Consider the following 27,877-nt stretch of genomic DNA (forward strand, 5'->3'; position numbering starts at 1 on the left):
TCGGTAAGGAGCAAGAAAAAGTTTCCCCAACGGGGTACTTAGCTTTTAGTTGAAGACTTTGGTTCTGAAACTCGAAAATGAAAATTTCAGGAGTCGGCCGACCAGCACTTGTGAACTGCTTCTGCTTCGGGCACCGCGCGGCAAGAAAGACTGATGTAATGGTGTAATGGCATCGACTGCATGTTTTATACCCCCTGACGACCTGACATCATGGAAGAAGGGACAGCAACCGACGCAGGACCCAAGACTTTGTTAATTAGGCCGACTGAGGGCAACCTGCCAGCAGATTATCCAAATGTAATGACTGCAACAGTGAAACACGAAAAACATCTCTGTTTGTCCTGAGGAAGAAAAGCCATCATATGAACAGTGTTTATTTGCCATGCCATAAAAAATAAGTTCTGCAGAGGCTGTAGAGTGGATGTCTTTAGCTTTGGGGTAAAACTTACGCAGAGAAATAGATCTATAGTAAATTGAAGATACTATGTAAGTTTGACTTCTGAGGCAGTCTTGCTTATAAAACCGCCTAAGTAATGGTATATGTGGACAGCCTAGAGTTTACAAAAAGTTATCATACGAGCTAGACATTGTGTAAATAAACTTGGCGCTGTAGAAAGACCAGTGGGCAAAGCAGAAAACTGAAAATGAAATCCCAAAGCACAAAATCTTTTTTTAAACACCTTTACTGAATTATCACTTGGGACATAAGCACATTGACATTTATATAAAAGTAATCAAACTGCATTAACAAAAACAAAACAAACAAAAAAACAAGTAATATCCCAATAAACCAGTGTAAAATTACTGGAACAAAACACTGGAAGCACAGAGAGGAGGTACCAGTCAAAAGTATTTTTTGGCACAGCAAATCCTTTCTAATTTGCTATTTGGCCAAAGATTTCATCAGAAAATAATCAAATGAATAAAAACTTATCCATTTTATACAATGACTAAAATTTAAATCTTCCAATGGATAGACAGAATCAATTAAAAGACAATCAAGTAATAAACCAATAAAACTGTAAGGCCACGTGTGAAAAAAAAATTAACCCTATTTGTTTGTTTGTGTCTTTCGGCTTTTCCCAGTTAGGGGTCGCCACAGGTCTGCTAATGATTGGCAGCAGATTTTTACGTGCCGAATTGCCGGCCCTGACGCACAACCTTTGAGGTACGCCCATTCACACATGTCTCCACACAGAAGACGCTCTAACTGAGAATCGAACAGGACGTCTTACTGTGAGGCGACAATGCTACCGCAGCACCACCACCGCAGTCCTCCTATATTAAATAGCCAATCTGCTAGGAAACATTTTATATTTATACTATCATTGGAACCAAGTGGATGATGAGCAGCTAAGTGAACTTGCCACTCAAGCAGCTCTTAGAACACTAAGATACCAAAATATTTCTACCCCACACTTCAAAGTCCTCGGACAAGTAGCGAACAGAACAATAAAGGATTTAATGCACTAAAAATACTTTTCACTGCTACCTCCTCTCAGTGCTTCCAGTGTATTATTGTTGTTATTGAAACTGTATTAAAAAGTTAAAATTAACAAACATTATCCTTTATATATATATGTATATATATATATATATATATATATATATATATATATATATATATCTATATTACTATGTATCATATAACCTCAGCAACATTACCTCAATTATTCAATTTCTGCCCCCCTTTTTAAACAAGAAACATCTTTCTCAAACCATCACTTACAACATAAGCAATCATACATTTATATAAATGAAAACAAACCCACACCACCACAGTCTTAGTTGCAAGCATTTTATATCACAAACCATACTGACCCAATCATTTTCAGTTAAACATTACAAAGCTCATTTAAGTCCTGACTTCTTTTAAACCTCATTCCTCCCCTGCATGTACTGTTCCCAAACTTCCCATTTTTTCCGATGTAGTTTGCTCCTACCTTTTTTTTTCTAAACATTTAAATTCCAGTTGTTTTATCTCTGTTGCTATATTCACTACTTCTAATATAGCTGGTTTTGATTTTGATTTCCATTTTCTAGTAACTGTTTTTTTGGCAGCCACCATAATTAGAGACAGCAAGGGCTTTACCATGTCTAGGCAATTCCGATTCTGTATCATAATTCAGAAAAATCATCTCCCTCCTCACACTAATCTGCCCATCCAGCATCTCCGACAGTGCATCCCGCAGGGAATCCTTAAAGTCCTCCAACTCACTGCACTCCGAGAAAATATGTTCCCAAATGCCTCTTTCATCGCTGTTACACCTCCAACATTTGCTATCTACCTGACAAAAAATTCTCTGGAGTCTACTTGTTGTATAAAAATTATCTATGTAAACATTTCCAAGAAAAATCCTAAATCTTCTAGATTTTGTTCCTTGTTTGGGAGACATATATATACCCTCCAATTGTTTCTTTGTGAATTGCTTATCCAATCTCTCTATCCAATCCTTTCTAGCCTCCTTTGATTGATTCTTACAGTTATCATGCAATATTACATATGCTCTACTAATTATTCCTCTTTTAATGGCAGCTTCTGTTCTAGATTCTACCAAAAACTCTACCAGTGCTGGTCTTTCATCTATGAGGCCCCTATTTCTTTCTATACTGTAATATTAATCCTGGATAGGAAAGGCAATCTCTAACATGCGATCCAAAAAAATTCTTGGATCTTCTAATTCTATCATCTTTCCCTCTTTAGTTACTTGCTCCCAATACCTTGGTGCCTTCGTCAGTTTTCTCCAATAAATTCCAGCCCCTCGTGTCCATTTCTCTAACTGCAGTCATCCCTCTCAACAGAATCACCTTTCTCCATTCCCGAGTTGGCTTAGTTCTTAGAATACTTTCTTCTACTTTATGGATATAATATTCTGTATGACTATTGTTATTGTCCTTAAAGCCCTGCATCCAAATTCCCAGTCTCTTGTTGTTTCTTGAGCTTCCCCCCCATTTCAACATCATCCCTTCCCACTTTGAAATATAGTTTTCTGCTTGTGCTACGTACAGGAGCCTTAACTCTGTAGCTCTAAAATACCCCTTCAAATTGGGTATTCCCAATCTGCCCTATTTTAATTGAAGAATCAGCTTATCCTACTTGACTCTTGCCATCTTCCCCTCCCAGATAAAGTCCTTCAGCTCTTTATCAATTGCTATTGACAGCTTCTCCTCTGGCTGATAAAAATATATATGCCTGACCTGTGTATATGACTAAAGGGACTAAAACATTTTTGACTGCTTGTATCTTACTATCCATATCCATAAAACAAAGGTTCCTTTTTCTCGGTTTTTGTATTAGCTTTTGTGTAAACTTTTCTCACATACCCTTAGCTACCACACCAGAATCATTTTAATCAACAATCCTAAATACTTACATTTTATCATGTCCCATAAATAAGGATACTGCTGAACCAATTCATATCTGGGTACATAATTTACCACTATTGCTTTAGTTTTAGCTTCATTAATTTTGTATCCCAAAAAGATCTGAAACTCTCTCAAAATGTTCCAGAACACTGTAATGTCTCTTTCTGGTTTTGTCAGGTATAAAAAAATATCACCTACAAATACAGCCAGCTTTTCTTGACAGCCATGCTTTCAGAGAACATTATGTCCTAGGCTATCCAATTTCTCTTTTCTTTTTTGTTTTCCTTCAGCTAGTCACTATCTATCAGACTGTAGCCAGTTTCTCTGATTATATCCATGGAGACATGAGAACCAGACAGCCAGTTTCTCTTTATTAGACTGTTTCCATGGAAACATAAAGACAAGTTGCAGAAAGTACAGTTGTGTACACATACCATAAATGTAGATGTTCGAGTGTATTCACTGTTGCAGTCATCACATTTGGGGTATCCCTGCCAGGGTAGCTCTCGTCCGTCCCGAATACCAGAGACTTAGTATTTCTGCATTGGTTGCTGTCACTTCAGGACTGACGTCAGGTCGTCAGTAGTATAAATGAAGGCAGCCAACACCATTACATCAGTTTTTCTTGCCCTAACCTGTCAGGAGCCCCCAAGTACGAGCCAGGCTCTGGTGGAAGAACCCCACCAGTGGAAAAATAAATACCAATATGTACCTTGTAAGGAAAAAGAAGTAAAATTGTGAACAGATGTCCACGTGGCAGCCTCAAGGATGTCCCTGGTGGGGACTCCTCTGAGGAAAGTTGCAGAGGTGGAGGCTGCTCTGGTGGAGTGTGTCCTGATCCCCTTGGGGCGAGGCTTTCCATGTTGTTTGCAGCAGAAATGGATGCAGGGTGCTATCCATCTGGAGATGGTTTGTCTGGAGATGGCTTTGCCTTCTGCCCCTGTAGCAAAGCTAACCAGCAATTGATCAGACTTTCTGAAGGATTTAGTCCTGTCTAGATATAATCTGAGCTGTCTGTGTACATCTAGAGAGTGCTGAATCCTTTCCCCCTTGTTCTGGGGGTTAGGAAAAAAGGTGGGCAAAAGAATGAATTGGTTGAGAGCCACACTGGACACCACCTTGGGCATGAAGGAAGGGTTAATTCTGAGGGATAGCCTGTCAGCATGGAAGATGATGAAGGGTTCCACAGCCATGAGCGCTTGCAGCTCAGAGACTCTTCTGGCTGAAGTGATGGCCAGAAGGAATGCTGTCTTCCAGGAGAGAACTTTTAGCTGTGAAGACAAGGATGGTTCAAAAGGGGGGGCGTGAGCTTTTCCAATACCAAGTTATGGTCCGAAGCTGGTGTTGGTACTCTCCTAGGTGACCTCAAGTTGCTAGCCCCTCTTAGGAACTGTTTGATCAAAGGGTGTGAGAAAAGGGGCTGCTCGGTAGGAAAATGAGCAGAAATAGCAGAGGCATGAATTTTTACAGAGGAGAAAGAGAGACCATTGTGTAGAAGGTCAACTAAGTAATCCAGGATGAGGGGAGGGAGGGCTGTGCCGTATTGGCTCCCTTAGCCTGGATCCAGGTGCAGAACCTTTTCCATTTGTCAGCATAAGACTTTCTGGTGCTAGGGCTTCTGGCTTCACAGATAACATCTAGAACCTGCTTACTGAGGTTGGCAGATTGGTTTGGGGTTAGGGAATAAGCCAAGCTGCCAAATTGAGTGTCTGCAATTGGGGATGCATGATGTCCGCTTCCCTCTGGGTCAGGAGGTTTGGAATCTGAGGAAGATGCCAAGGGAGCAGTGGGACAGGCTGCTCAGCAAGGGGTACCAGTGCTGCCGGGGCCAGTCTGGGGCTATAAGAATGGTCTTTGGTTTTTCGTCCTTTATTTTGAGCAGTACCCTGGGGATGAGAGGTAGTGGAGGAAAGGCATAGACCACTAGATTGACCCAGGGGAAGGAATTTGCTGAGCTGATGGTTGGTGTGGAAGGCAAAGAGGTCAACCTTCGGGGTGCCCCATTTCTGAGTTATTAGGGTGAGGGTTCTTCTGTTGAGCTGCCACTCATGTGGGTCCAGAAGATTTCTGCTTAACTGGTCTGCTGCAGAGTTGACAGAGCCTGGTAGGAATTGCGCTAGCAGGTGTAGTTGCATGGCAGAGGCTGTGTGCCAAAGGGTCACAGCCAGCCTGCATACAGGGTAGGAGTGAGTCCCTCCCTGCTTGTTGATATACCACATCAAAGTGGTGTTGACTGTTCTGATCAGGAGAGCCCTTAGAGAGAGAGTGGGCTTGAAAGCTGTCAAGGCGTGCTGCACAGCCATCATCTCTTTTTGACTGATGTGCAGAGGGATTTGCCGCGGGCTCCAGTGGCCCTGTATGCACCTGCCATCCAGGTGTGCACCCCATGCATAGTCTGATGCATCTGTCGTGAGGCCCTGGGTAGCGGTGGGTGGTGAGAAAGGAAGTCCCTTGTTGTGGGAGCATGCTGTTGCCCACCAAAGAAAATCTTTTATGAGGCAAGGAATTATAGGCAGAAGAGTTTCCAGGTCTTGAGAACACCAAAGGCTTTTTAGGTACCACTGAATTTTCCTCACATGCAGTCTGGCATATGGAATGAGTAGTATGCATGATGCCATGAATCCCAGAGCTTGCAGGATCTTCCTTGCAGATAGGTGGGGCCTGGTGCTAGTTGAGAGAAGTAGTCTGTCAATAAATGTGTTTGTCTGGTATAAGGAATGCCATCCGGGATGCTGTGTCCAGACTTGCTCCCAGGAAGATTATCCTTTGGGTGGGCACCTATTTGGATTTATTTTTGTTTATTGTGTACCCTAGTCAGGTTAGTAAGGCCCTTACAAAGGCCAGGTGCCTGAGCAGCTTTTCCTGGTTGTCTGCTTGAATAAGGCAGTCATCTAAGTATTGGTAAATCTTAATATTTCTTTGTCTGCAAAAGAAGCCAGACAGTTTGTGAAAACTCTGGAAGCAGTAGATAAGCCAAAGGGAAGAGCAGAGAACTGAAAGTGCTGAGAGGCTGCCCTGAAACGGAGATATTTCCTGCATGACTCCCTGATAGGAATGTGGAGGCAGGCCTCTTTTAGATCTAGGTTGGCTAGCCAAGCATCCTTGGAGAGCATGGGTAGCAGCTGCTGGAGTGTGAGCATTTTGAATTTTGTGATCACCAAGAAGGTGTTTAGAATGGATAGATCGAGGATGGGGCACCAGGTGCCCTCTTTTCTTGGTACCAGAAAAAGTTTGGAGTGGAAACCTTGGCCTATCTGTTCTGCAGGAACATGCTCTACTGCTCTCATAGAGGGCAGGGAAAGGATTTGATTTTGAGCCTCTGCCCACTGGTTTGGTGGTAGACCTGGGAACCCTTTTGGGGTTGGAAGGGTGAGTAAGGAAATTTTGTATCCCTGGGACACTATGTTCAGAACCCAGTGGTCACTGGTAATGGTGGCCCAGGTGCTTGTGTGAAAGTACATTTTTCCTCCTGGGGTAAGTGAAGGTGGGCAGAGGGAGGGGGTGGGGGAGATGAGTCACTGAGAGTTCTTACCAAAAGGGGGTGGCTTAGGACTCCCTGGTTTTGAAGTGGAGGTAGTCCACTGCTTAGATCTCTGCATTCTCTGTGGCTGCTGTCTGTGGGGTCTGGTTGCCTGAGGCCTAAGCTGGAGTGGCTTACTAGGAGCAGTAAAGGACCAGTGTTTGGTGGGACAATGCCTGCTGAACCTAGGCTGCTGTATCTGCAAGAAATCTTTAATTGTTTGCATAGATTTTGCTTTTCCTTCCATCTTTTTTAAGACCTCCTCTGCCTTAGTGCCAAATAAGTTATCTTCGTGCAAGGGGGCATCCAGCAATTTAGATTTGACATGGTCTGGTAGGGGCTGTTTCTTAAGCCATGTATGCCTTCTAATGACAGATCTGGTGACTACTGCCCTGTAAGAAGCTTCTAGGGTGTCAAAACCACAGTGCAAGGTACATTTAGTTACTTGACTTGCAGAATGCAATAACTCTTCTAATTCTTTAGATTCTGCCCAAGCAGGAAAGGAAGACATTTTTGTTTAAGGAATTCCAGGGTATGTTGCTGAAATTTCAGCATATGGAACTGACAATTTAGTGCCCTGATAGTAAGAGTAGTTGAGGTGTACACTTTTTTACCCCATCTGTCTAGTGCTCGGGAATCACTATCTGAGGGGGGTGGGATTCTTAGCAGAGGTTGCTTTAATCCCTTTAGGTCCTTGAGAAATTACCTCAGGATCAGCAGAAGGATTTTTAAAAATAAATTTGTGTGAGTCAGGGACTCTGTAGTACCTGTCTGGTTTTCTGGGTGCAGGAGGGAGGGTGTCAGGAGTCAAGCTGGATTCCATGAAAACATCCTCCACAACAAACAGGAATATGGGGGATGGCCAAGGGTCTGTGTTGTGGAAGATCAAGGAATTTCCTGAGTCTCTTTTTTGACTGAGGGTAGTCTTGACTCTCTCATTGGAAATGCTACCTTAAGGTATGCAGGGTTTCCCCAAAGGAAAAATCCTCTGGTAGAGAGGCTGAAGGAATGGAATCCTCTGCATTAGAATCCTCATACGTACAGAGGGGTTGCATGTCTTCATATTCAGATGTATCAGATTCATATGAATCTTGTTCAGACAAAACCACAGGGGACAGATCTCTTTTCCTTTTGGATGGGGTAGCTTGGCTTCCCCTGATCAGCTTGATAAGGTTTTCCGCCACTTTAAGCATTTGAGTCTGAGGCAAGGAAGCAGGCGTCTGAGAGTGGGTTGTCGGTTTCTTGGGTGTGGTTCGTACCCGGGCCTTAGAAATTCAGCAGTTTTTGAAAGAATAGTAGTTGCGAAAGAAGACATTGGTTTGTGTCGAGAATCGGTAGTGCAAAGGACTTCCTCGGAAGCCGGTGCCTGCTCAGCGGCAACGGACCCATCCAAGGTAGAGACGACAGCAGGATCCTTAGTCGAAGAAGAGTTTTGCGGCATACCGCACTCCGAAAGAGTCTCGGTAGTGGCCTGCGAATCCACAGAAGTGGGCATCAGGGGCTGCAAAAGCACCTCACTAAGGACCGGAGAACTGACGATTAACTTTACGGAAGCATCATCGGTAGGCTTGAACCAGTGCGGTCTGTTTCTGTCTTTATCTTTACGTTTTTAAAGAAGATCTGCTGTCGGATGGCTTACCGAAGGCATATTGGAATTCAAGGACTGTAAGCGAAAATATTTGGGTACAATAAGGGCTTGAAAACGGATACTTCTGGCATTGAGCAAAGCAAGAAGCGCCAACAGGGGACATCGTGGTCTGGGCCTAAACAAGTAATGCAGTAAGAATGGAAGTCTCAGTGTGGCATCTGCTTTCCACAGGCGAGACAAATATTAACTTTTTCTGACATCGGTTAGTGCATGAAAAAAGTATCCCCAATGGGGTACTTAGCTTCTGAAGACTTCAACTTCAATTCAGTAGATGAAAACTCAGGTAGCAGCCAACCGGCACTCATGCGAACTGCTTCTGCTTTGGGCTCCATGGCAAGAAAGACTGATGTAATGGTGCCAGCTGCCTTCATTTATACTACTGATGACCTGACATCAGTCCTGAAGCGACAGCAACTGACACACAAATACTAAGTCCCTGTTATTCGGGCCGGCCGAGAGCTACCCTGGAAGGGATAACCAAAATGTGATGACTGCAACAGTGAAACACGAAGAACATCTGCTACTAAGCAAATTTGTATTTGCTAGAAAAAAGCCACATAATATTCAATATTCTTTTTCATATACTTGCTCTCTCTTAAAACTTGTTACTAATCAAAGGTCCTTAAGCCATTCATTTCCCTATGCAAGAAAGAGAAAAAGAACATTATTTTTTCTCTTGTCATGCTTTTTTACCCAGGCTTTTTCTTTTACATCACAGTGTATACATTTCTTAAACTTGAACAAAAACAGAGAGAAGAAGGGAGAAAGAAAAGAAAAAAATGAACAGCAGCACTTGATAAAAATCCCTACTACACTTAAACAGAACTGAGAAATCTTTAATTTTTAGCATGTAAAGAAAACCATACACCACAAATATAGCACTATTTAAGAAAAAATCTTTACTTACAGTTAACTTTCTCCTTCCGTTTCCCCTCCCCAAAGCACTTTTCTGAACATTAATGACATGAAGTAGGGCATATGCTTTACAGTCTCCCACAAGTCCAACAAATTCTGTAAAGGTCCAACATTCCAGACTTTCTTCTGTCATATTTCACAAATATAATTATTGCATTGTAAACCCCACATTAAATTGCTGGTTTTATTCCTGTTCATCTCCATCTCCCAAATCCTGGCTCTACTTCATTTCTACTGAAACGCTGAATACGGTTTCACAGGTGCAGTCTCTCTGTGGTCCTTACCAGAAGAACAAGAAGTAGAATCTCCTTCTGTTTCACAGCCTACATTTTCTTGGAAAAAATGTTTGTATTTCCTTCTTAGCATGTACTTTATTAAAACATTATTTGTCCCTCCAGGGAAGAATACCTTGAAGACAGCTGGGTACAACAGTTTGAATCTCACACCTGTATCTCAACATTCCCTGAAGACTGTGATACATTTGCTCCTCTTCTGCCTGATGTACAATGAGTAATCTTTCTCCACAAACACTCTGCTGTCTCCCACTTTTAGCACTTTGTCCTTCTGCCACATTTTTGTCAGAATCAACTCGATCTGCTGGTAGGATTGCATCTTTACTATTAAAGGTCTAGGTTGCTTTCTCATGGCCAGGTTTGGAGCATAAGCATGATGTGCCCTTTCAACTAACAACCCCTACTGTGGAACACCAGTCCAGGCGCTTATTTGTGCTTTCATAAAATTAATGCAGTCTGTTCCTTCCAGCTTCTCTGGTATAGCTGAAAATCTCAATTTTTTTCCCTATCTGCTCTGTTCTCTAATTCTATTATTTTTCGAAGCATCTCTTCCTAAGCAGTCTCAGATTCAGTTTTGCAGCTTTATTATCTCATCTGATATTTGTTTAAAGCTTCTTCCATTTTTTCCAACCTTTTGTTGTTTGTGTTGATATACTCCACCAGTGTTTTATTTATTTTAACCAGGTCTGTGTGTATTTGTCTTGCATCTTCCTGTAGGTTACTGGAATTTGTGTCTGGACATTGCATTGCTTTTTGCTGAACAGCTGCAGAACTTTCCACAGTCAGTGTTTCTTCCTCACTTTTTGTAGCTGATTTTTCCAGGTCCTCTGTATTTCTTTTTTCCTGGCATCCAGGCAGTATACTTACTAGCCAGTTAATGAAATTTACCCATAAACACTGGTCTTCGCTGCTGAGTTTCTGTTTTCATACTGGGAGAGCTAGAATTAAGCTGTTACTCAATGTGCAGCAATTTTGCAAGGCCCCAAAGCACAAAATCTTTAGAATTTTCTGTGATCGGATGAACAGGAATGTGAAGACAGGCATCCTTCAGGTCCAGGGTAACCCAAAACGCTTGAAGAAGGATCATAACCAAATAGTTTAGAGCAATAACATTTAGAATTTTGGAATTCTTAAAAATGTGTTCAGGTTTGCTAAATCCAAAATTATTTTCCATATGCCCTATTTTCTTGGAACAAGGAAAATTCCTGAATAAAATCTTCATCCTTTTTGAGGATGAGGGACTAATTCTATGGTTCCTTGACAGTACATATTTTGCCGAATCAGGAGTTCTTGATTTGAAAGAACATGAGGAATTCCAGAAGGGAAAGAGGGAGAGGATACCCCCTCTACCCACCCCACTGCAGAACGAAGAAGTACATAAAAAAACACAAAAACTGACAGGCCATAAAAAATCATAAAGATGACAAAGTGGACTACTGAGGATAAGAAAAAAAATATGTATTGTTACTATTATGCAAGAACACAGAATTTTCAGACAGAATATATACAGAAAGATTAAGACAGAAATTAGAAGAAAGATAAATATTTGCACAACAAAACTGTCAAACTCTTCACATGCAAATTTGTTTTCATTACTACAACAGATTCATGAAAAACATTGTACAGACCAAGAAACCTTGGGCCATCTGGAAACAGCAAAACCTAGAGATTTTTGAAAGTTATTAAAAGGAAATATGAGTATTTCAAAGAAACAGAGATCTGATATGGTGCAATATTTATGCAAAGGAGAAAGCCAAATTAATCAATACAAAAAATCAGCTCCAAAGTTAATGGAAGAGAAATACAGGCAAAGGGGGTCTAGATTACTTTATCGAACGATGAAAAGAGCGAACGCTGTTTCATTGAACCGAAAAGATCAAAACCACTAAACAATGAAGATATGGACCATCGATTATTTTTCAAAGGGAAAAAAATCGGTGGGCCTTCTTCGGGACTTTGCCATTTCCTCCACTATGGTGCGATATCGGAGTTGGTATATTTAAACAGGGGGGGGTGTAGGGGGCACAGCCACTTCATTTTGTGTTTGAATTTTTTTTTTTGCGAAGTACTGATTTTTTTCCCCCTGGGGAAAAATCTCTGTTCCATGTGTTCGCTGTTTAGTGGTTTCAACCTTTTCAGTTTGATGAAAGAGCATTCACTCTTTTCATCGTTCAATAAGGTAATATACACCTGGCAAAGGCACCCAAATATGGAAAATTTCACAATACAAAAAAAAAAAAAAGATTATCAAGCGGCAACGTAGAACATAAGTTTAGTAAAGTAACAGTTAAAAAAGCGTCTATATTATGTTATCAACGGTTTAGCTTGTTGAACGCCTAAACGTCGACAGCTTTGGGTCAAAAACTGACAATCTTGAACGGCCAGTTAAGAGAATTATTTCACCAAGAGAGAATTCGCTTGACCATGCCAAACTAACATAAACTTCCAACCCGTAAAATAGTGGGGGGCTTTCACCCTCCACACCCCCTATGTGGAAGGCTGTGCCCCCCCCCCCACACCCCCTAATTAAATATACCAACTCTGAGATCACTGTACATTGGAGAAAAGGCAAATGCTCAACAATGGCCAAGCAAATTCTTTCCTGGTGAAAGAATTTGCTTAACTGGCCTTCGAGATTGTCAGTTTTCGACCCTTAGCTGTAGACGTTTAGGCGTTCGACAAGCTAAGTGGCCTATGACATAATACAGACCCTAAAAATAATAGAAGCTGAAATTATGGAATATCTGTGAAATGTAGGATTTAGTATAGAAAGTAACACAGGTTATGTCACAGTATGAAGGAACAATGAGCCCCTCAAGTAAAGAGAAACAGGGGGAGCGGGAGACATCTGAAGAAGAAATATGGACATGGGAAAGAAAAAGAGATCTAATATTGTACAATACTTATGCAAAGGAGAAAGCAAAATTAATCAATACAAAAAAGGCAGCACCAAAGATATTTGAAGAGAAATACAGGCAAAGGCATCTGGATATGAATAATTTTACAATACAAAAAAATAGAAAACAAAGGGGGAAGTAGAAAAAATGACTAGTAATAGTGAAGTTCAAGAAATAGAAACTGAACTTATGGATTGCCTGCAAAGTGAAGGACTTAGTGTAAAACATCTAACTTTGATAACATCACAGAATGATAGAACAATGAGTCCCCAAACCAGTGGAGTGGGAACATCTGATTAGTTGCCATATGAAGATACTATGGAGTCTTCAGTAGGAAATCAGTAAAAAAGTTCATTTGGAGTTGAACAGCAAGGGAAGGAACAGGAAGCTGTGGCAACTCTTGACACATTCAATGTTAAAATGTTAAAAATGTGTTCAGGGTTGCTAAATCCAAAATGATGGATGGTGTAGTGGTGCAGCAGTAGAGTTGTCGCCTCACAGCAAGAGGATCTCTGGTTTGATTCTCGGCAGGAATGCCTTCTGTGCGGAGTCTGCATGTCTTCCCTGCATTCGTGTGGGTTTTCTCCGGGTATTCCGGTTCCCTGGGTCTATATTATAAACTCGAATGCTTACCTTATCGAATCCCTAAACATCGACCCGTTCTCATCGAACCGCATAAACACCGAACGCCCTAAGCCGCGAAATTCAAAACATCAAACTATCATACTTGTCCCACCCCACCACCCACTACATACTACTTACACAAACAAACTAAATAAACCACATACATACAGTAACCCAAACCCTACTTCTAACCCTACACTAAATCTTACATATACCACCAAGTATGCACTTAACTTAACCCGCACCCTAACCCTAAGGTCCGTAACTATCGCACACTTAACTTAAAAAGCTAAACCCAAACAAACTAAATAATCCACACACATACACTTAACAAAACCCTACACTAAATCTAACATACATTAAAATCTATGCACTTAACTTAACCTGTACCCTAACCCTAAGGTCCGTAACTATCGCACACTTACCTAGAACTATACTGCAGAAGGCCAACCATGACGATTCGAAGTTTCGCGGTTTGATGAGGACTGGTCAACATTTAAGGATTCGATAAGGTAAGCTTTTGAGTTTCTAATATAGATCCGGTTTCCTCCTACATAACAAAAACATGCATCTGCAGCATTTCTCCCCGGGCCTCTGCTGAAAACTGGCGTTGTTCCAAGTCAGACTTTCCCGGTAAACACATGTTATTAAATAAAATAAATAAATAAATAAATGTTGTGGAGTGATAGGCCAGTGAGTTCCCATATGAAAGAGTAACAGATGACACAGAATAAAGCTGAAGAGGGTATGGCACAGGAAGATTTTCTGGAACGTTCTGTAGAATGCCCGCAGGAAACGGAGAACAAAGAATGTGCCTTTAGTTCAGAAGAAAATGATCTAAGGGAAGAGCTCCTTGATTTAATAAAGATGGACACATATATTAAGATCAAGGAAAAAAACAGGCTAGAGAAAGTCAATAAGACCCAAAATGTTAGAAGTTTGAAAACACAAATGAACAGAAGAATCACGCAATATAACAGAAGTAACTAGGATATATTACTGTGCAGCTAAATTAATAATAGATAAAGTCTTACCAAAAAACACAGGGCAGTAAAGGAAAAGAATGGGAGAAATCAAATGCCATCATTGAAGTAACATACAGAGAAAACTATAAAGTAATTTAAGTCAAGAAGTGTCACTGTTAGAAGAGTACTGAAGAGAGAATAGAGCAACAAAAATACTCAGAAGCCTAGACCTGCTAAAAGGAACATGCAGCATCAGAACAGACCAGGATCTATCATACACTACTGTAAATAATACACTAAAGATATAAGCACAGGTAGAAAAATGTAGAAGATATGCAGATAAATACAAAGGAAAAGTACAAAATAAGCAATTTATTGATTACCCAAAAAAGTTAGAATTGGGAAACAAGGCAAAATGAATACAAACACCAACAAAAAAGAAGAAATAGACACATTTTGGAGAAATATATATGACGCTCCTGTGCAACATACCAAAGATGCTGAATGGGTAAAAGTAGTAAAAGAAAGAATAAGAAATTCAAATATACAGGATACAAAATGGGATGAAGTAATGGCCAGAGAAATTGCAAGAAAATTAAGAAAAGCTCCTAAATAGAAAATCCCAGGCCCAGATGCAGCGCCTGACTTCTGGCTAAAAGTATTAACATATTTACATGAAGATTTAGCCATGAGTACAAACTATTTATATGCACACCCTGAACAGATGGCTACCTGGTTAACAACAGGAAAAATGATACTCCTCTTTAACAGTGAACCGCAAGATATCCTAAAAACTACAGACTAATAACATGCCTTCCAGCGATGTATTGACTATACTCTGGAACTGATTATGACAGAGTTTATAATCATTTAGAAGAAAACTCAATCATGGCAACAGAACAAAAGGGTAACAAAAGAAAGTCATATGAAACAAAGGATCATCTGTTGTTAAAGTCATGATGGAAAATTGTAAAAAGGGGAAGAATCTAAGTATGGCATGGATAGACTACAAAAAAGCATTTGACAGCATCCCACATTCATGGCTAAAAGAGTGCTTACAAATGTGTGATACATAACCTACAATGATCAATTACGTTACAGTAACCATGAAATAGTGGCAAGCTATTTTGCAGCTAAGCCAAGATGAAGGACAAATTATTATACCAGGGATAAAATTTCAAAGGGGGATATTACAGGCTGACTCTTTGTCACTGCTTCTCTTTCGTCCTGCCCTTAAACCAATCAAGCTGTCTACTTGATAGATTAGATTATGGCTACAATTTGGCTCCAAGAAAAGAACAAAGTATAAAGACTTCTCATCTTCTTTTTTGTGGATAATTTAAAACTGTATAGTTCATCACACGAGGAACTGTAAGCACAACTGCAAGTGGTCAAAACATTCTCAGATGATATAAGAATGTCATTTGGTCTTGATAAATGTGCAAAGACAACCTCAACCTTTAAAGCAGGAAAGCTGCACCACCAACGAAATATCAGCTTGGGACAGGAATGTGATATTAAAGAACTTGAACAAAAGGGAGTATATAAACATTTCGGAATTGATAAAGGATCAACAATAAAACGAACAAATGCAAATAAAACGTAGTAAGGAATATTTTAGAAGACTAAAATTAATACTGAAAACAGCTCTGAGATCTAGGAAAAAAATCCAAGCTATAAATCAATTTGCTCTTCCTGTTCTAACTTAAAGTTTTGACGTGATTAACTGGCCCCAAAAGGTAATGAATCAGACAGGAAAACAGGAAAAATGCTTTATGCTTATCAAATGATTTATAAAAAATAATTCTATGCCAAGATTATATATTCCCCATTCTGAAGGAGGCATTGGTATCCTTGAAAATGATTACATGTATAGATCTGCAATCGTATCAAACTGCATGCATATTTGCTGACATCACAAGATCCAAACATAGTGAAATTTTTAAAACAAAAGGAGAACAAATCTAAGATGACTTTCCTGCATAGTTTGGCAGAAGCGTATCTGTGTACAGTGGGAATGGAAATCAAACCAGAAGTAGATAAAAATCAGGCAGCAACTGAATGTGCCAAAAAAAAAACAAAAGAAAGAGTATAAGGTGAAGGATCAGATCAGAAGGCACGAAATGCATAAATATAGTTGAAAGTACAGAAAACACCTGAAACAACCTCATGCCGTTAAGGATTTTATGCAGGAATGGTTAAGGGCAGGTGAATTTAAACCAAAAGATGAAAGGTTAATATTGGCACCCAGAATAGTGAACTACATACACGTTGGTTTACAAAGTCCGTTGAACGTCAGAGAAAAGTACAGTTGTGTACACTTACCATAAATGCAGATGTTCGAGTGTATTCACTGTTGCAGTCATTACATTTAGGGTAATCTGCTGGCAGGTTGCCCTCAGTCGGCCTGATTAACAAAGTCTTGGGTCCTGCGTCGGTTGCTGTCCCTTCTTCCATGACGTCAGGTCGTCAGGGGTATAAAACATGCAGCCGACGCCATTTTCATCAGTTTTTCTTGCCCCAGATGTCAGGTGCCCCTCAAATGGGGAGCAATATATATATATATATATATATATATATATATATATATATATATACACACATGTAATTTAAAACACAAAAATATACCTCCAAATAAAAGCAAATACAACAAAAAGCCTTTTGAGCATAGTAACAGAAAGAAGAGGTACAAAAAGAGAAAAGTAGGGGGCTGGCGGGTGGGTAATCAGGACTGCAACAGTGAATACACTCAAACATCTACATTTATGGTAAGTGTACACAACTGTAGTGTTGCAGTCATTACATTTGGGTAGAATCCCAAAGCTGTGGTTGGGAGGATGGAATTATACAGCCTTAGGAGCAGCTATAAGACCCTGCAGGACAGCAGTGGCAAAGCCTGCTCTGGATTTAGAGAAGACAGGTAAATGGTAATGCTTGGTGAACGTATGAACTGAGCTCCAGGTAGAAGCTTCTAGAATGTCTCTGGTAGGAAACCCTCTGAGAAAGGCTGCAGAAGTAGATGCAACCCTGGTGGAATGGGATCTGATCCCCTTGGGGACAGGTTTATCATGACGCATGTAACAGAAACGAATACAATGGCTTATTCATTTTGAAATAGTCTGCTTTGAAATAGCCTTTCCCTCTGCCCCTGCAGCAAATGCCACCAGTAGTTGCTCAGATTTTCTTAGAGATTTTGTCCTGTTCAAGTAGAATCTTAGTTGTCTGTGTACATCCAATGAATGCAGAATCGGCTCCCCCTTGTTCTGTGGATTTGGGAAAAAGGTTGGCAGATGAATGGTCTGACTAAGAGTCACATTAGATACCACTTTAGGCATAAAGGATGGATTGGTCCTGAGGGCTACCCTGTCCGGGTAGAAAATAATAAAAGGCTCCACTGCCATGAGAGCCTGTAGTTCTGAAATCTTTCTAGCTGAAGTGACAGCTAAATGAAAAGCTGTCTTCCCAGAGAGAAATTTTATGTCCACAGTAGCAGCTGGCTCAAAAGGAGGTAGGGTGAGCTTTTCCAACACAAAATTGAGGTCCCATGCAGGAGTTGGTGCTCTCCTGGGAGGTCTTAAATTTTTGGCCCCTCTGAGATACTGCTTTAGCAGGGGATGAGAAAAGAGGGGAGGCTCTGTGTTGTAATGAGCTGAAATGGCAGAGGCATGGATTTTTATGGAAGAGAAAGATAAGCCCTTGTGAAACATCTCAGTTAAATATTGCAGAATCTGAGGAATATTGGGGTGCTTATTCCTTGTGCCTGATTCCAGGCACAGGATCGTTTTCCATTTATCAGCATAGGATTTTCTAGTACTAGGCCTTATAGCCTCCAAAATGACATTCATCACAGGTTAGCTGAGAGATGTAACTGGTGAAATTAGTTGATTAGCCATGCTGCAAGATTCAGAGTTTGGAGTTGAGTGTGCAGAATTTGATAGTTCTGCTGAGACAGTTGATGAGGTGTCTGAGGCAGGTACCACAGAGGAAGGTGTGACATATTGCGTAGGAGCTGGTACCAGTGTTGGCGAGGCCAGTCTGGAGCAATCAGAATAATTTTTGTTTTTTCCTGTCTGACTTTTAGTAATACCTTGGAGAGCAAAGACAGAGGGGGAAAGACATAGACTGATATGTTTTCCAGCTGAAGGATAGAGCATCCACTTTCCAAGCTTTTTTGTGATGGATTCTTGTGCAGAATTTGTCCAACTGATAGTTTTTGGGTGAGGCAAAAAAATCTATGTCTGGGCTCCCCCATTTGCACGTCAACATGCTGATGATTTGCAGATCAAGTTTCCATTCGTGTGGGTCCATAAGACTTCTGCTTAGTTCATCTGCCAGAGTATTTTGCTTTCCTGGCAGGAATTGAGCTTGTAGATGTATTTGGTAAGTCAAGGCTGTGTTCCACAAAGCCATGGCTAGTCTGCAAAGGGGGTAGGAATGGGTACCCCCTGCTTGTTTATGTACCACATGACTGTGGTGTTGTCCGTCTTTATCAGTAGTTGTCCTGGATGAAAAAAGTACTTGAAAGCGGTCAGAGCATTCTGTACAGCTAACATTTCTTTCTGGTTGATATGCAGGTGTATTTGATTTGTGTTCCATTCGCCCTGAATGCATCTCCCTCTGCCAGATGCGCCCCCCCCCCAAGCATAGTCTGATGCATCTATAGTCAGGGTTTGGGTGGCAGGAAGTGGAATGAATGACAGTCCCTTGTTTTGATGACAGGCCTCTGCCCACCGTAGGAACTCTTGCTGTAGGCAAGGAATGATAGGAATCATTGTTTCCAGGCTGTGACAATATTGACTCCGTAAGCTTTTTAGGTATCAATGAAATTTCCTCATATGCAGTCTTGCATATGGAATTATAAGAATGCAGGAAGCCATGAACCCCAAGGCCTGCAGAATTTGTCTTGCAGATAACTGGGTTTTTGTGGCCACTTGTTTGAAGTAAGTCATCAATTGGATTTGTTTTTCTGGCGTGAGGTAAGTTATCTGGGCAGTTGTATTCAAGCTTGCACCCAAGAATGTAATTTTTTAAGAGGGTACCAGTTGTGATTTCATTTCGTTTATGGTGTACCTTAGGCAAGTTAGAAGCCGTTTTACAAATGCCAGATGCTGTAGAAGAGTATCCTTGTTTTCTGCCTGAATTAGACAATCATCCAAATAAGGATAAATTTGAATGTTTCTTTGTCTGCAAAATGTAATTACTGGTGCCAGGGACTTTGTGAAGACCCTGGGTGCAGTAGATAAGCCAAAGGGCAGTGCAGAGAGCTGGTAATGCAAATAGCCTGCTTTGAAGTGGCGGTATCTTCTGCAAGATTCCCTGATTGGGATATGCAGGTAAGCCTCTTTTAAGTCTAGAGTTACCAACCAGGCATCCTTGCCTAGCATAGACAGTAACTGTTGTAGAGTCAGCATTTTGAATTTTGAAATGTCCAGCAATGTATTTATAGGTTCATAGGTTAGTACTAGGCGAACTGCTCTTGCGAGCCATTTTAAGCATAGCCAATTATTCCCAGTGAGATTCAAACCCTGTACCTTGTATTTGTAAGGCAAACACCTTAACCATTAGGCCACCTTCCCAACCCCCATGGATAAGTCCAGAACTGGACACCATGATTTGTCTTTTCTGGGTACCAGGAAAAGTCTTGAATAAAAACCTTGTCCCTTTTCCTTTTCTGGTACTGACTGAATAGCCCCCATATTCATGAGGAATATAACTTCTTTCTGGGCCTCTGCCCACTGATTTGGAGGCAGATCTTTCCATCCATTTGGAATTGGAAACATGTGAAAATGCAATCTGTATCCCTGGGATACAATATTTAAAACCCACTTGTCCTGGGTAATTAGATGCCAATTTTGTGCATGAAGTGCTAGTTTTTCCCCGCAAAGGGGCTGCCAAAAGATAAGTGCTTGGAAATGGCAGAGGAAAGTCATTGAGACTGTTTACCGTAGGGAAGTGCCTTGCTACTTCCAGATTTGGAGGTGGAGGCACCCCAGTGTTTTGTTCTGCAAGTTCCTTGTGACTGAAACCTGGAGCCGAGTGTCTAGGTTTGACCTGAGCGGCTCTGGTGGGTACTGGAAAGGACTAATTCTTAGTAGGCCAGTGCGTACTGAGCCTGGGTGGCTGCAATTGTAGGAAATCTTTTACAGTTTGCATAGATTTAGCTTTGTCTTCCATCTTTTTCAAAACTTCTTCTGCCTTATTACTAAATAGACTGTCCTGCTGTAAAGGAGCATCCAACAATTTTGGTTTAACATGATCAGGCAGATTTTGTTCCTTGAGCCAAGCATGCCTTCTTATCACAGATCCAGTTACAGCGGCCCTGCAAGAGGCCTCCAAGGAATCAAAACCACATTGAAAAGTATGCTTTCCAACCTGTTCAGCTGAATGCAATAAATCCTGTAACTCTTTATTTTCCACAAAGTCAGAAATCAACATCATTTTCTGTTTAAGTAAGCCCATGACATGCTGCTGATATTTAAGCATATGAAATTGACAGTTTAAAGCCCTGACTGCCAGGGTTGCAGACGTGTAAACCTTCTTCCCCCATCTATCCAGCGCCGTGGAGTCTCTATCAGAAAGGGTAGGATTTTTAGCAGTGGAAGCCTTAACACCCTTGGGACCCTGAGAAATTGTTTCAGGGTCAGCAGTAGGGTTTTTAAAAAGGAATTTATGGGAGTTAGGAACCCTGTAATATCTGTCTGGCTTACTAGGAGCTGGAGGCAGGGAATCAGGAGCCATGCTGGATTCTGAGAAAACATCATCAACAATGTCTAGAACAGGAGGTATAGCCAAAGGCCTATACTGAGGAAGAAAAATGAAATCCCTAAGCCTAATTTTGGATTCTGAAAAATCCTAACTCTCGTAATGAAAATGTTCCCTTAAGGTATGCAAAATTTCTCCAAAAGAAAAATCCTCAGGAGGAGAAGCAGAAGGGATGGATTCTTCTGCATCAGAGTCCTCATAAGGTGGAATAGATAATTCCTGATCAGAAGAGGAATCAGAAGTAATGGAAACCTGATCTGAAGATTCATAATCAGTGCCTTGCCTAGGCCTCTTAGCAGGAGGGGGTTGGGAACCCCTGATCAAGGTAATTAAATCCTCAGCCATTTTGATCATTTGTTTTTTTAGGCATAGGGGCCTGTGCACATGGCCCAAGCATTGGTTTTTAGACAAAGAAGTTCGTTTTGGCCTTGGTTTTGAAGATGGCTTTGGTTTAATATACAAATCTTTAGGCCTGAAAACACCCTCAGAAGCCGGTGCCTGCTCAGCGGCTCCGGACCCATCTAAGGTAGAGACATCTGCGGGTTCAATACTTAAAAGTGCCTCGCAGCATACCGGACTCCGAATGGGTCTCAGTAGAGGCCTGCGAATCAAAAGTAGTGGGTATCAGGGGCTGCAAAATCACCTCACTGAGTACCGGCGACTGGCTTAGGAGAAGCTTTGTTGTCGGTTTTGGACCTCGAGGGTCTGTCTCTGTCTTTTTCTTTGCGTTTTTTGTGAATTCTGGTAGTCGGATTGCTAACCAACGACATTTCAGAATAGTTAAATCTTGAGCCAAAATATTTAGATGCAAAAATATACCGACGCTTAATAGTGTGTTGGTTAAATTTAGCACAAAACCGACAGCAAGGCACACTGTGGTCAGGGCCTAGGCAAGGAATACAGTACAAATGAAAATCCTTATGAGGTATTTTCTTCCCACAAGTAATATAATTATTAACTTTTACTGACATCGGTAAGGAGCAAGAAAAAGTTTCCCCAACGGGGTACTTAGCTTTAGGTTGAAAAATGAAAATTTCAGGAGTCAGCCGACTGGCACTTACGAACTGCTTCTGCTTCAGGCACCATGCGCAAGAAAGACTGATGAAAATGGTGTTGGCTGCATGTTTTATACCCTTGATGACCTGACGTCATGGAAGAAGGGACAGCAACCGACGCAGGACCCAAGACTTTATTAATCAGGCCGACTGAGGGCAACCTGCCAGCAGATTACCCTAAATGTAATGACTGCAACAATGAAGCACGAAGAACATCAGACAAATGCAGGTTTTGTAAAACAGAATTGGAAACAGACTTAACATCTTGTTGCTGGGTGTGATACTCTAATGGCAGAAGACCTGTATACCGAAAGGCATAACAATGTGGCAAGACTGTTGTATTGCAGACTGTGCAAACATTATAATACTGAAGCAGCTGAGAAGCACTAGAAAAATGTGCTACAAAGCATTATAGGAAATTATGAAGTTTATTTCACACGGGATCACCCACTACAAACAGTTCAAAAAACAGATGCAAGAAAACCAGATCTTCTTCTTCTTTCGGCTGCTCCAATTAAGGGTCGCCACAGCGGATCATCTGTTTCCATTTCTTCCTGTCCTCTACATCTTGCTTTGTCACACCAACCACTTGTATGTCCTCCCTCATCACATCCATAAACTTTATCTTAGGCCTTCCTCTTTTCCTGTTACCTGGCAGCTTCATCCTTAGCATCTTTTTCCAAATATACTCTGCATCCCTCCTCAGCACATGTCCAAACCAACGTAATCCTGCCTCGCTGGCTTTGTCCCCAAACCTTCCAACCTGGGCTGACCCACTAATATACTTATTCCTAATCCTGTCCACCCTGGTCACACCCAGTGCAAATCTTAACATCTTTAACTCTGCCACGTCCAGCTCTGACTCCTGTCTTTTTGTCAACGCCACTGTCTCCAACCCATATAACATAGTTGGTCTCACTAGCCTCTTGTAGACCTTCCCTTTCACTCTTACTGGTACTCGTCTGTCACAAATCACTCCTGACACTCTTCTCCACCCATTCCATCCTGCCTGTACTCTCTTCTTCACCTCTCTTCTACACTCACCATTACTCTGAACTGTTGATCCAAAGTATTTAAACTCATCCACCTTTGCCACCTCTACTCCCTGCGTCCTCACCATTCCTCTATCCTCCCTCTCATTCACACACATATATTCTGTCTTAGCCCTACTGACCTTCATTCCTTTTCTCTCTAGAGCATATCTCCACCCCTCCAGGGTCTCCTCCACCTGTTCCCTACTCTCACTACAGATGACAATGTCATCTCCAAACATCATAGTCCACGGGGACTCCTGTCTGATCTCGTCTGTCAACCTGTCCATCACCATTGCAAATAAGAAAGGGCTCAGAGCTGATCCTTGATGTAATCCCACCTCCACCTTAAATGCATCTGCCACTCCAACCACTGTCACACTACCTCGTACATATCCTGTACCACTCTTACATACTTCTCTGACACTCCCGACTTCCTCATACAATACCAAAACTCCTCTTTAGGCACCCTGTTATATGCTTTTTCCAAATCCACAAAGACACAATGCAACTCCTTCTGACCTTCTCTGTACTTCTCCATCAACACTCTCAGAGCAAACATCACATCTGTAGTGCTCTTTCCTGGCATTAAACCATACTGCTGATCACTAATCATCACCTCCCTTCTTAACCTAGCTTCCACTACTCTTTCCCATAACTTCATGCTGTGACTGATCAATTTAATCCCTCTGTAGTTACTACAGCTCTGCTCATCACCCTTATTCTTAAAAATCGGTACCAGAACACTTTTTCTCCATTCTTCAGGCATCCTCTCACTTTCCAAGATTGCATTAAACAATCTAGTTAAAAACTCCACTGCCATTTCACCTAAACACCTCCATGCTTCCACACGTATGTCACCTGGACCAACAGCCTTTCCATTCTTCATCCTCTTCATAGCTATCCTTACTTCCTCCTTGCCAATCCATTGCACTTCATGATTCACTATCTGCACATCATCCAACCTTCTCTCCCTCTCATTCTCATCATTCATCAGCCCCTCAAAGTACTCTTTCCATCAGAAAACCAGATATAGTACAGTAATTACAGTGTCCTACGTACATAGAGACACAAAGTCATAAAATACCAGAATTTGAAGGCAAAAACGAGGGCAATGTGAAAGAAGGATACCCAGACAGTTCCAATAGTAGTAGGAGAAATGGGTCTCATAAAAGAGAATTTACAGTTGTATTTAGATATGTTATCGATACACAGAATTCCGTATGAATTGCAGAAGGAGTCAATTCTGGGTACATTGCTGGTGTTGCGAAGAGCACTTTTGGCTAACATCGAAGACTGAAACAATACTAATTTCATGAACTTTAATCATACTTTGACACAGGAATGGGGTCCATTCATGTCATGATGTTAGAAACCCAAAAGTCTTGGAGAAATTAAAAAGATGGAAAGGGGGAAGGTTCCAAGCTAGTTTGTTGCCTTTCTGAATTATGCTGAGAACCCATTTGTCTGACATTATGAGTCTCCAAAGCATCAAGTTTTCCTGACAGATTGGAGACGGGATGGCCATGGTGGAAGGGGGGAAAGCACGGTGGTTGGTAGTCATAAGTTTGAGGGCTTCACAGCAAAGGATCCTTTAGCTCCTTTGAAATCTGATTTGAGTTTGTCCTGTCACTTCATTTTAGACATTTTTTTTTTTTTACATTTTTGCCGAGATTTGTGTTCTTTGCAAATAAAGGTCCTGCTTTTCAGGAGCAGTTCCTCTGAAATGTTGGCACAGGGGACAGAAAAAGGTTGTTTAACATACTGAATGATCTTTTCCCATCTACTGTACGTTTTTGAAAACGTCAGCAGTTGTTCAACTAAAAAAATGTCAGTGTCTAAAGGGTCATTAACCAACTTAGCCTTGATATCAACAAACAAGGATTTCAGACATAACCAAAAATATCTTCTTAACAAAGACCCAGTTTCTGCAGCCATAAAAAATGCATCAGCAGCATGATAACCACATTTTACTGAGCACCTTGCAAACGAAGAAGCAGAGTTAAGCAAAGACAAAGACAGGATTTATTGTCTTGAGTCAGGAAAATCTGAAATGAGTTTATCATATTATCAAAAAAAGACAAAGGTGCCTAGTCATAATGGTATGGAAAGAAAGTGAAGCTGAAGTGTACACGTTCTTTACATACCTATCCATGGCTCTACTATCTTTGTTTGGCCAAGGCTTTAGTAGACAGTTAGAGTTTTATTGCTTTATCATGCTCAACAGAAACCACAGCAGGGTCTGAAGGATTTTTTTACAGAAAATTGTGAGAGTCTAGTATCTTGCAAAACCTAGCCAGGTTCTTTGGAGCAGGTGATTGCGACTAAGGAGTCAAACAAGCAGACAAGAAGGTATCTTAAAAAGCATCCAGCACAAGGAGAATGGCTAATGGCTTAGGAATGTCTCTTTAACAAGTCAGAGTATCTCTTCTGTACATCAAACACTTGCTTTTCCTCCAAGTGAAAATGCTGCATAATCTTTAAAACAGTGTCACCAAAAAAGACTTCATTTAAAGCCTTTAGGAAAAGTTATACCACTCCTATTGTGGATCACTTGGAGAAGGACTAACAGGAGAAGAAGTATGTTTTATTTTCAGCTTCCTCTTTTTTTTCAGAAATAATGCAAGGCGCAGCAGACTCCTGACACACTTCAATAAGTGTACCTGGGTCATCCCCTTGAAAAAGGACTTGAATAAGGATATGTGGAATGCCCTCTGTTCCCTCAGAAATTACCAGCCAGGTTCTTCCTTTGTGGCCTTGACAGTCATCTCGTTGGTCGGTAGTGTGGGAGATGCCTATGAGCTGCAGTCTGTCAACCTGCAGGGAGGTCAAGACAGCTGAAACAGCAAAAGAAATCAGGCAGTCTGAGGGCTCATCAACAGAGAAGTCAAAATCTGTCCAGACAACAGAAGCATCTGAAAGTTTAGGTTTCTTGACTTTCTTTCTCAGCTGCTGAGGGATGTCTGAATGAGATGACTCATCCTACCTTGTGTGAGCTCCATAAGTCTCAGATTCACTAAATATATTTCAGAGATACCAAACAACTCCTAAAGTTATGGTCATGACCTAAGCAGAAAAAACACTTGGTATGATTGTCGTTATATGGAATCTACCTACTAAAGTCAAATTTACCTCTCTATGCTGACAAAGGAAAATTATCAGATTAGTCACTCAATCAGTGAAACAAAAAGGGCCATTAGAAAGGGACACTAATATGGCTACAACAATAGGAAACTGGCAAAGGCTGTACGGCTGACAGACTGAAAAAATGGACATATTTCTTCTTAGGCTGACATCAAGAAAGTTTTATGGAATTTCATGCCCATATATCCTTTATGTACTGGCACTTTAATTGTGCACATTCAAAACAGATATGCTATGAAAAGATAGCATATGAAAGCAACAAAGACCAAATCCATGCAAAATAGTTACCCAGATAGTCCCTTGATATTCTGTCTCAGATGGTCCCTTGACGTTCTGTTTCAGTGTATAACTTTTTTTTAGCAAAACAAGGCACTACTTTCCCACATTCCAGTTAAACTTTTACTACAAGCTTTTTATTACACTACATACAGATTTTCAGCTTACAGATTCGCAGCCATGCAAATCTGCCTTTCACTTTTCTGTGCTCATTTTGGAATTCTCTAGATTGTGTAGGATACCTCAGCCTCTCTGTATGACCTTTGGACTGCAGCTCCAAAATTTACTTTCGAGAAATGCAGACTGCCAGCCATGCACTGCAGCAGCAGCAGCAATAAATATTGGATAGCCAGTGTGGGATGCTTTTTATCTCCATAACGCACCACTTACAGACACATCTTTTAAAAGTGTCATGCCATTAAGTACATCAAAAATCAAAACTCAGACGTCTATTCCAGAATGATGGCTTTCAGAACACAATGTCATTCGTAATCAGTTAATGACTGACTCTCGGACTACTGAATTTGTTCCTAGAGAGCTTCAAAGTTGGCAACCTGGATTTAAAGACCATTTACACAAGAATAAAAAAAAAATAACTTGAAGCAAGTCATCAATTTTCTTGCATTCTTAAATTTCAAAACCACTTTGGATTTATGGTAATTAGCTATATGGTACACAAAGACCCTCTCATGAGCAATATAAACAACCAATACTCTCTCTCCCATTACTTGTAATTTACACTTTTTCAAATAGTCTAGGGCATTAGTGGACAAATCAGTGAACTTGTTAGGCATTCCTTTTATATTTACATTTCTCTTGATACATTACTTTTACTTTTAAACACAGAGTGAAGAGTTTCCATGGTAATGATTTCTGGCAATGTCACTCTGTGCTAGACTGAAAGCAGTCTGCCATTAAACTAATTCCATCCCCTGTTCACAAGTGTAAAATTTCACCATACCTTCCTGACGAATCTTCACATTGTCACCAAGCTTCAACTTTGTGTTATTTTTGAACCACTGCGTCTGAACCTCATCATGGGAAATTTCACAGAAAAAAGTTACACTCTCCTTTTCTGTGACCATAACATTCTCCAGTGGTCGAATGACTGCAATATCTCGAGCTGTTGGGTTGCAAAAAAGGAACAGTAATAAAGTATTCTGAATCCAAACCATGCCATATTACTTTGCAATGAAAAGAAAGCATGAATATTACAATTAAATTTAGTTTCTACCACCTGCATGCAAGGTATGAATAAGAAAATTATTTACATTGGTGCTATCTGAAAGCAAAATGATTCCCTAATTTAAAAATTGAATAAAGGTATCATTTTACCTTGCTAGCACTCCAGCTACTATCAAAATGGAAGCTATGAAACAAT

The 27,877-nt window shown here is 40.9% G+C and overlaps 1 protein-coding gene across 1 annotated transcript in view; it reads right to left on the reverse strand.

Moving 5' to 3' along the window:
* The window catches only part of OBSCN (obscurin, cytoskeletal calmodulin and titin-interacting RhoGEF), a 4,979,884-nt gene that overhangs the window by 3,000,110 nt on the left and 1,951,897 nt on the right, over window positions 1-27,877 (reverse strand). Inside the window, exon 33 of the mRNA XM_044066040.1 lies at window positions 27,458-27,619. Within this exon, the coding sequence (XP_043921975.1) occupies window positions 27,458-27,619 (162 nt within the window). The remainder of the gene's footprint in view (window positions 1-27,457; window positions 27,620-27,877) is intronic.

The sequence above is a fragment of the Protopterus annectens genome, chromosome 3.part0 (assembly GCF_019279795.1).
Source record: "Protopterus annectens isolate FY-2018-M chromosome 3.part0, PAN1.0, whole genome shotgun sequence".
In the NCBI taxonomy this organism is placed as follows: domain Eukaryota; kingdom Metazoa; phylum Chordata; order Ceratodontiformes; family Protopteridae; genus Protopterus; species Protopterus annectens.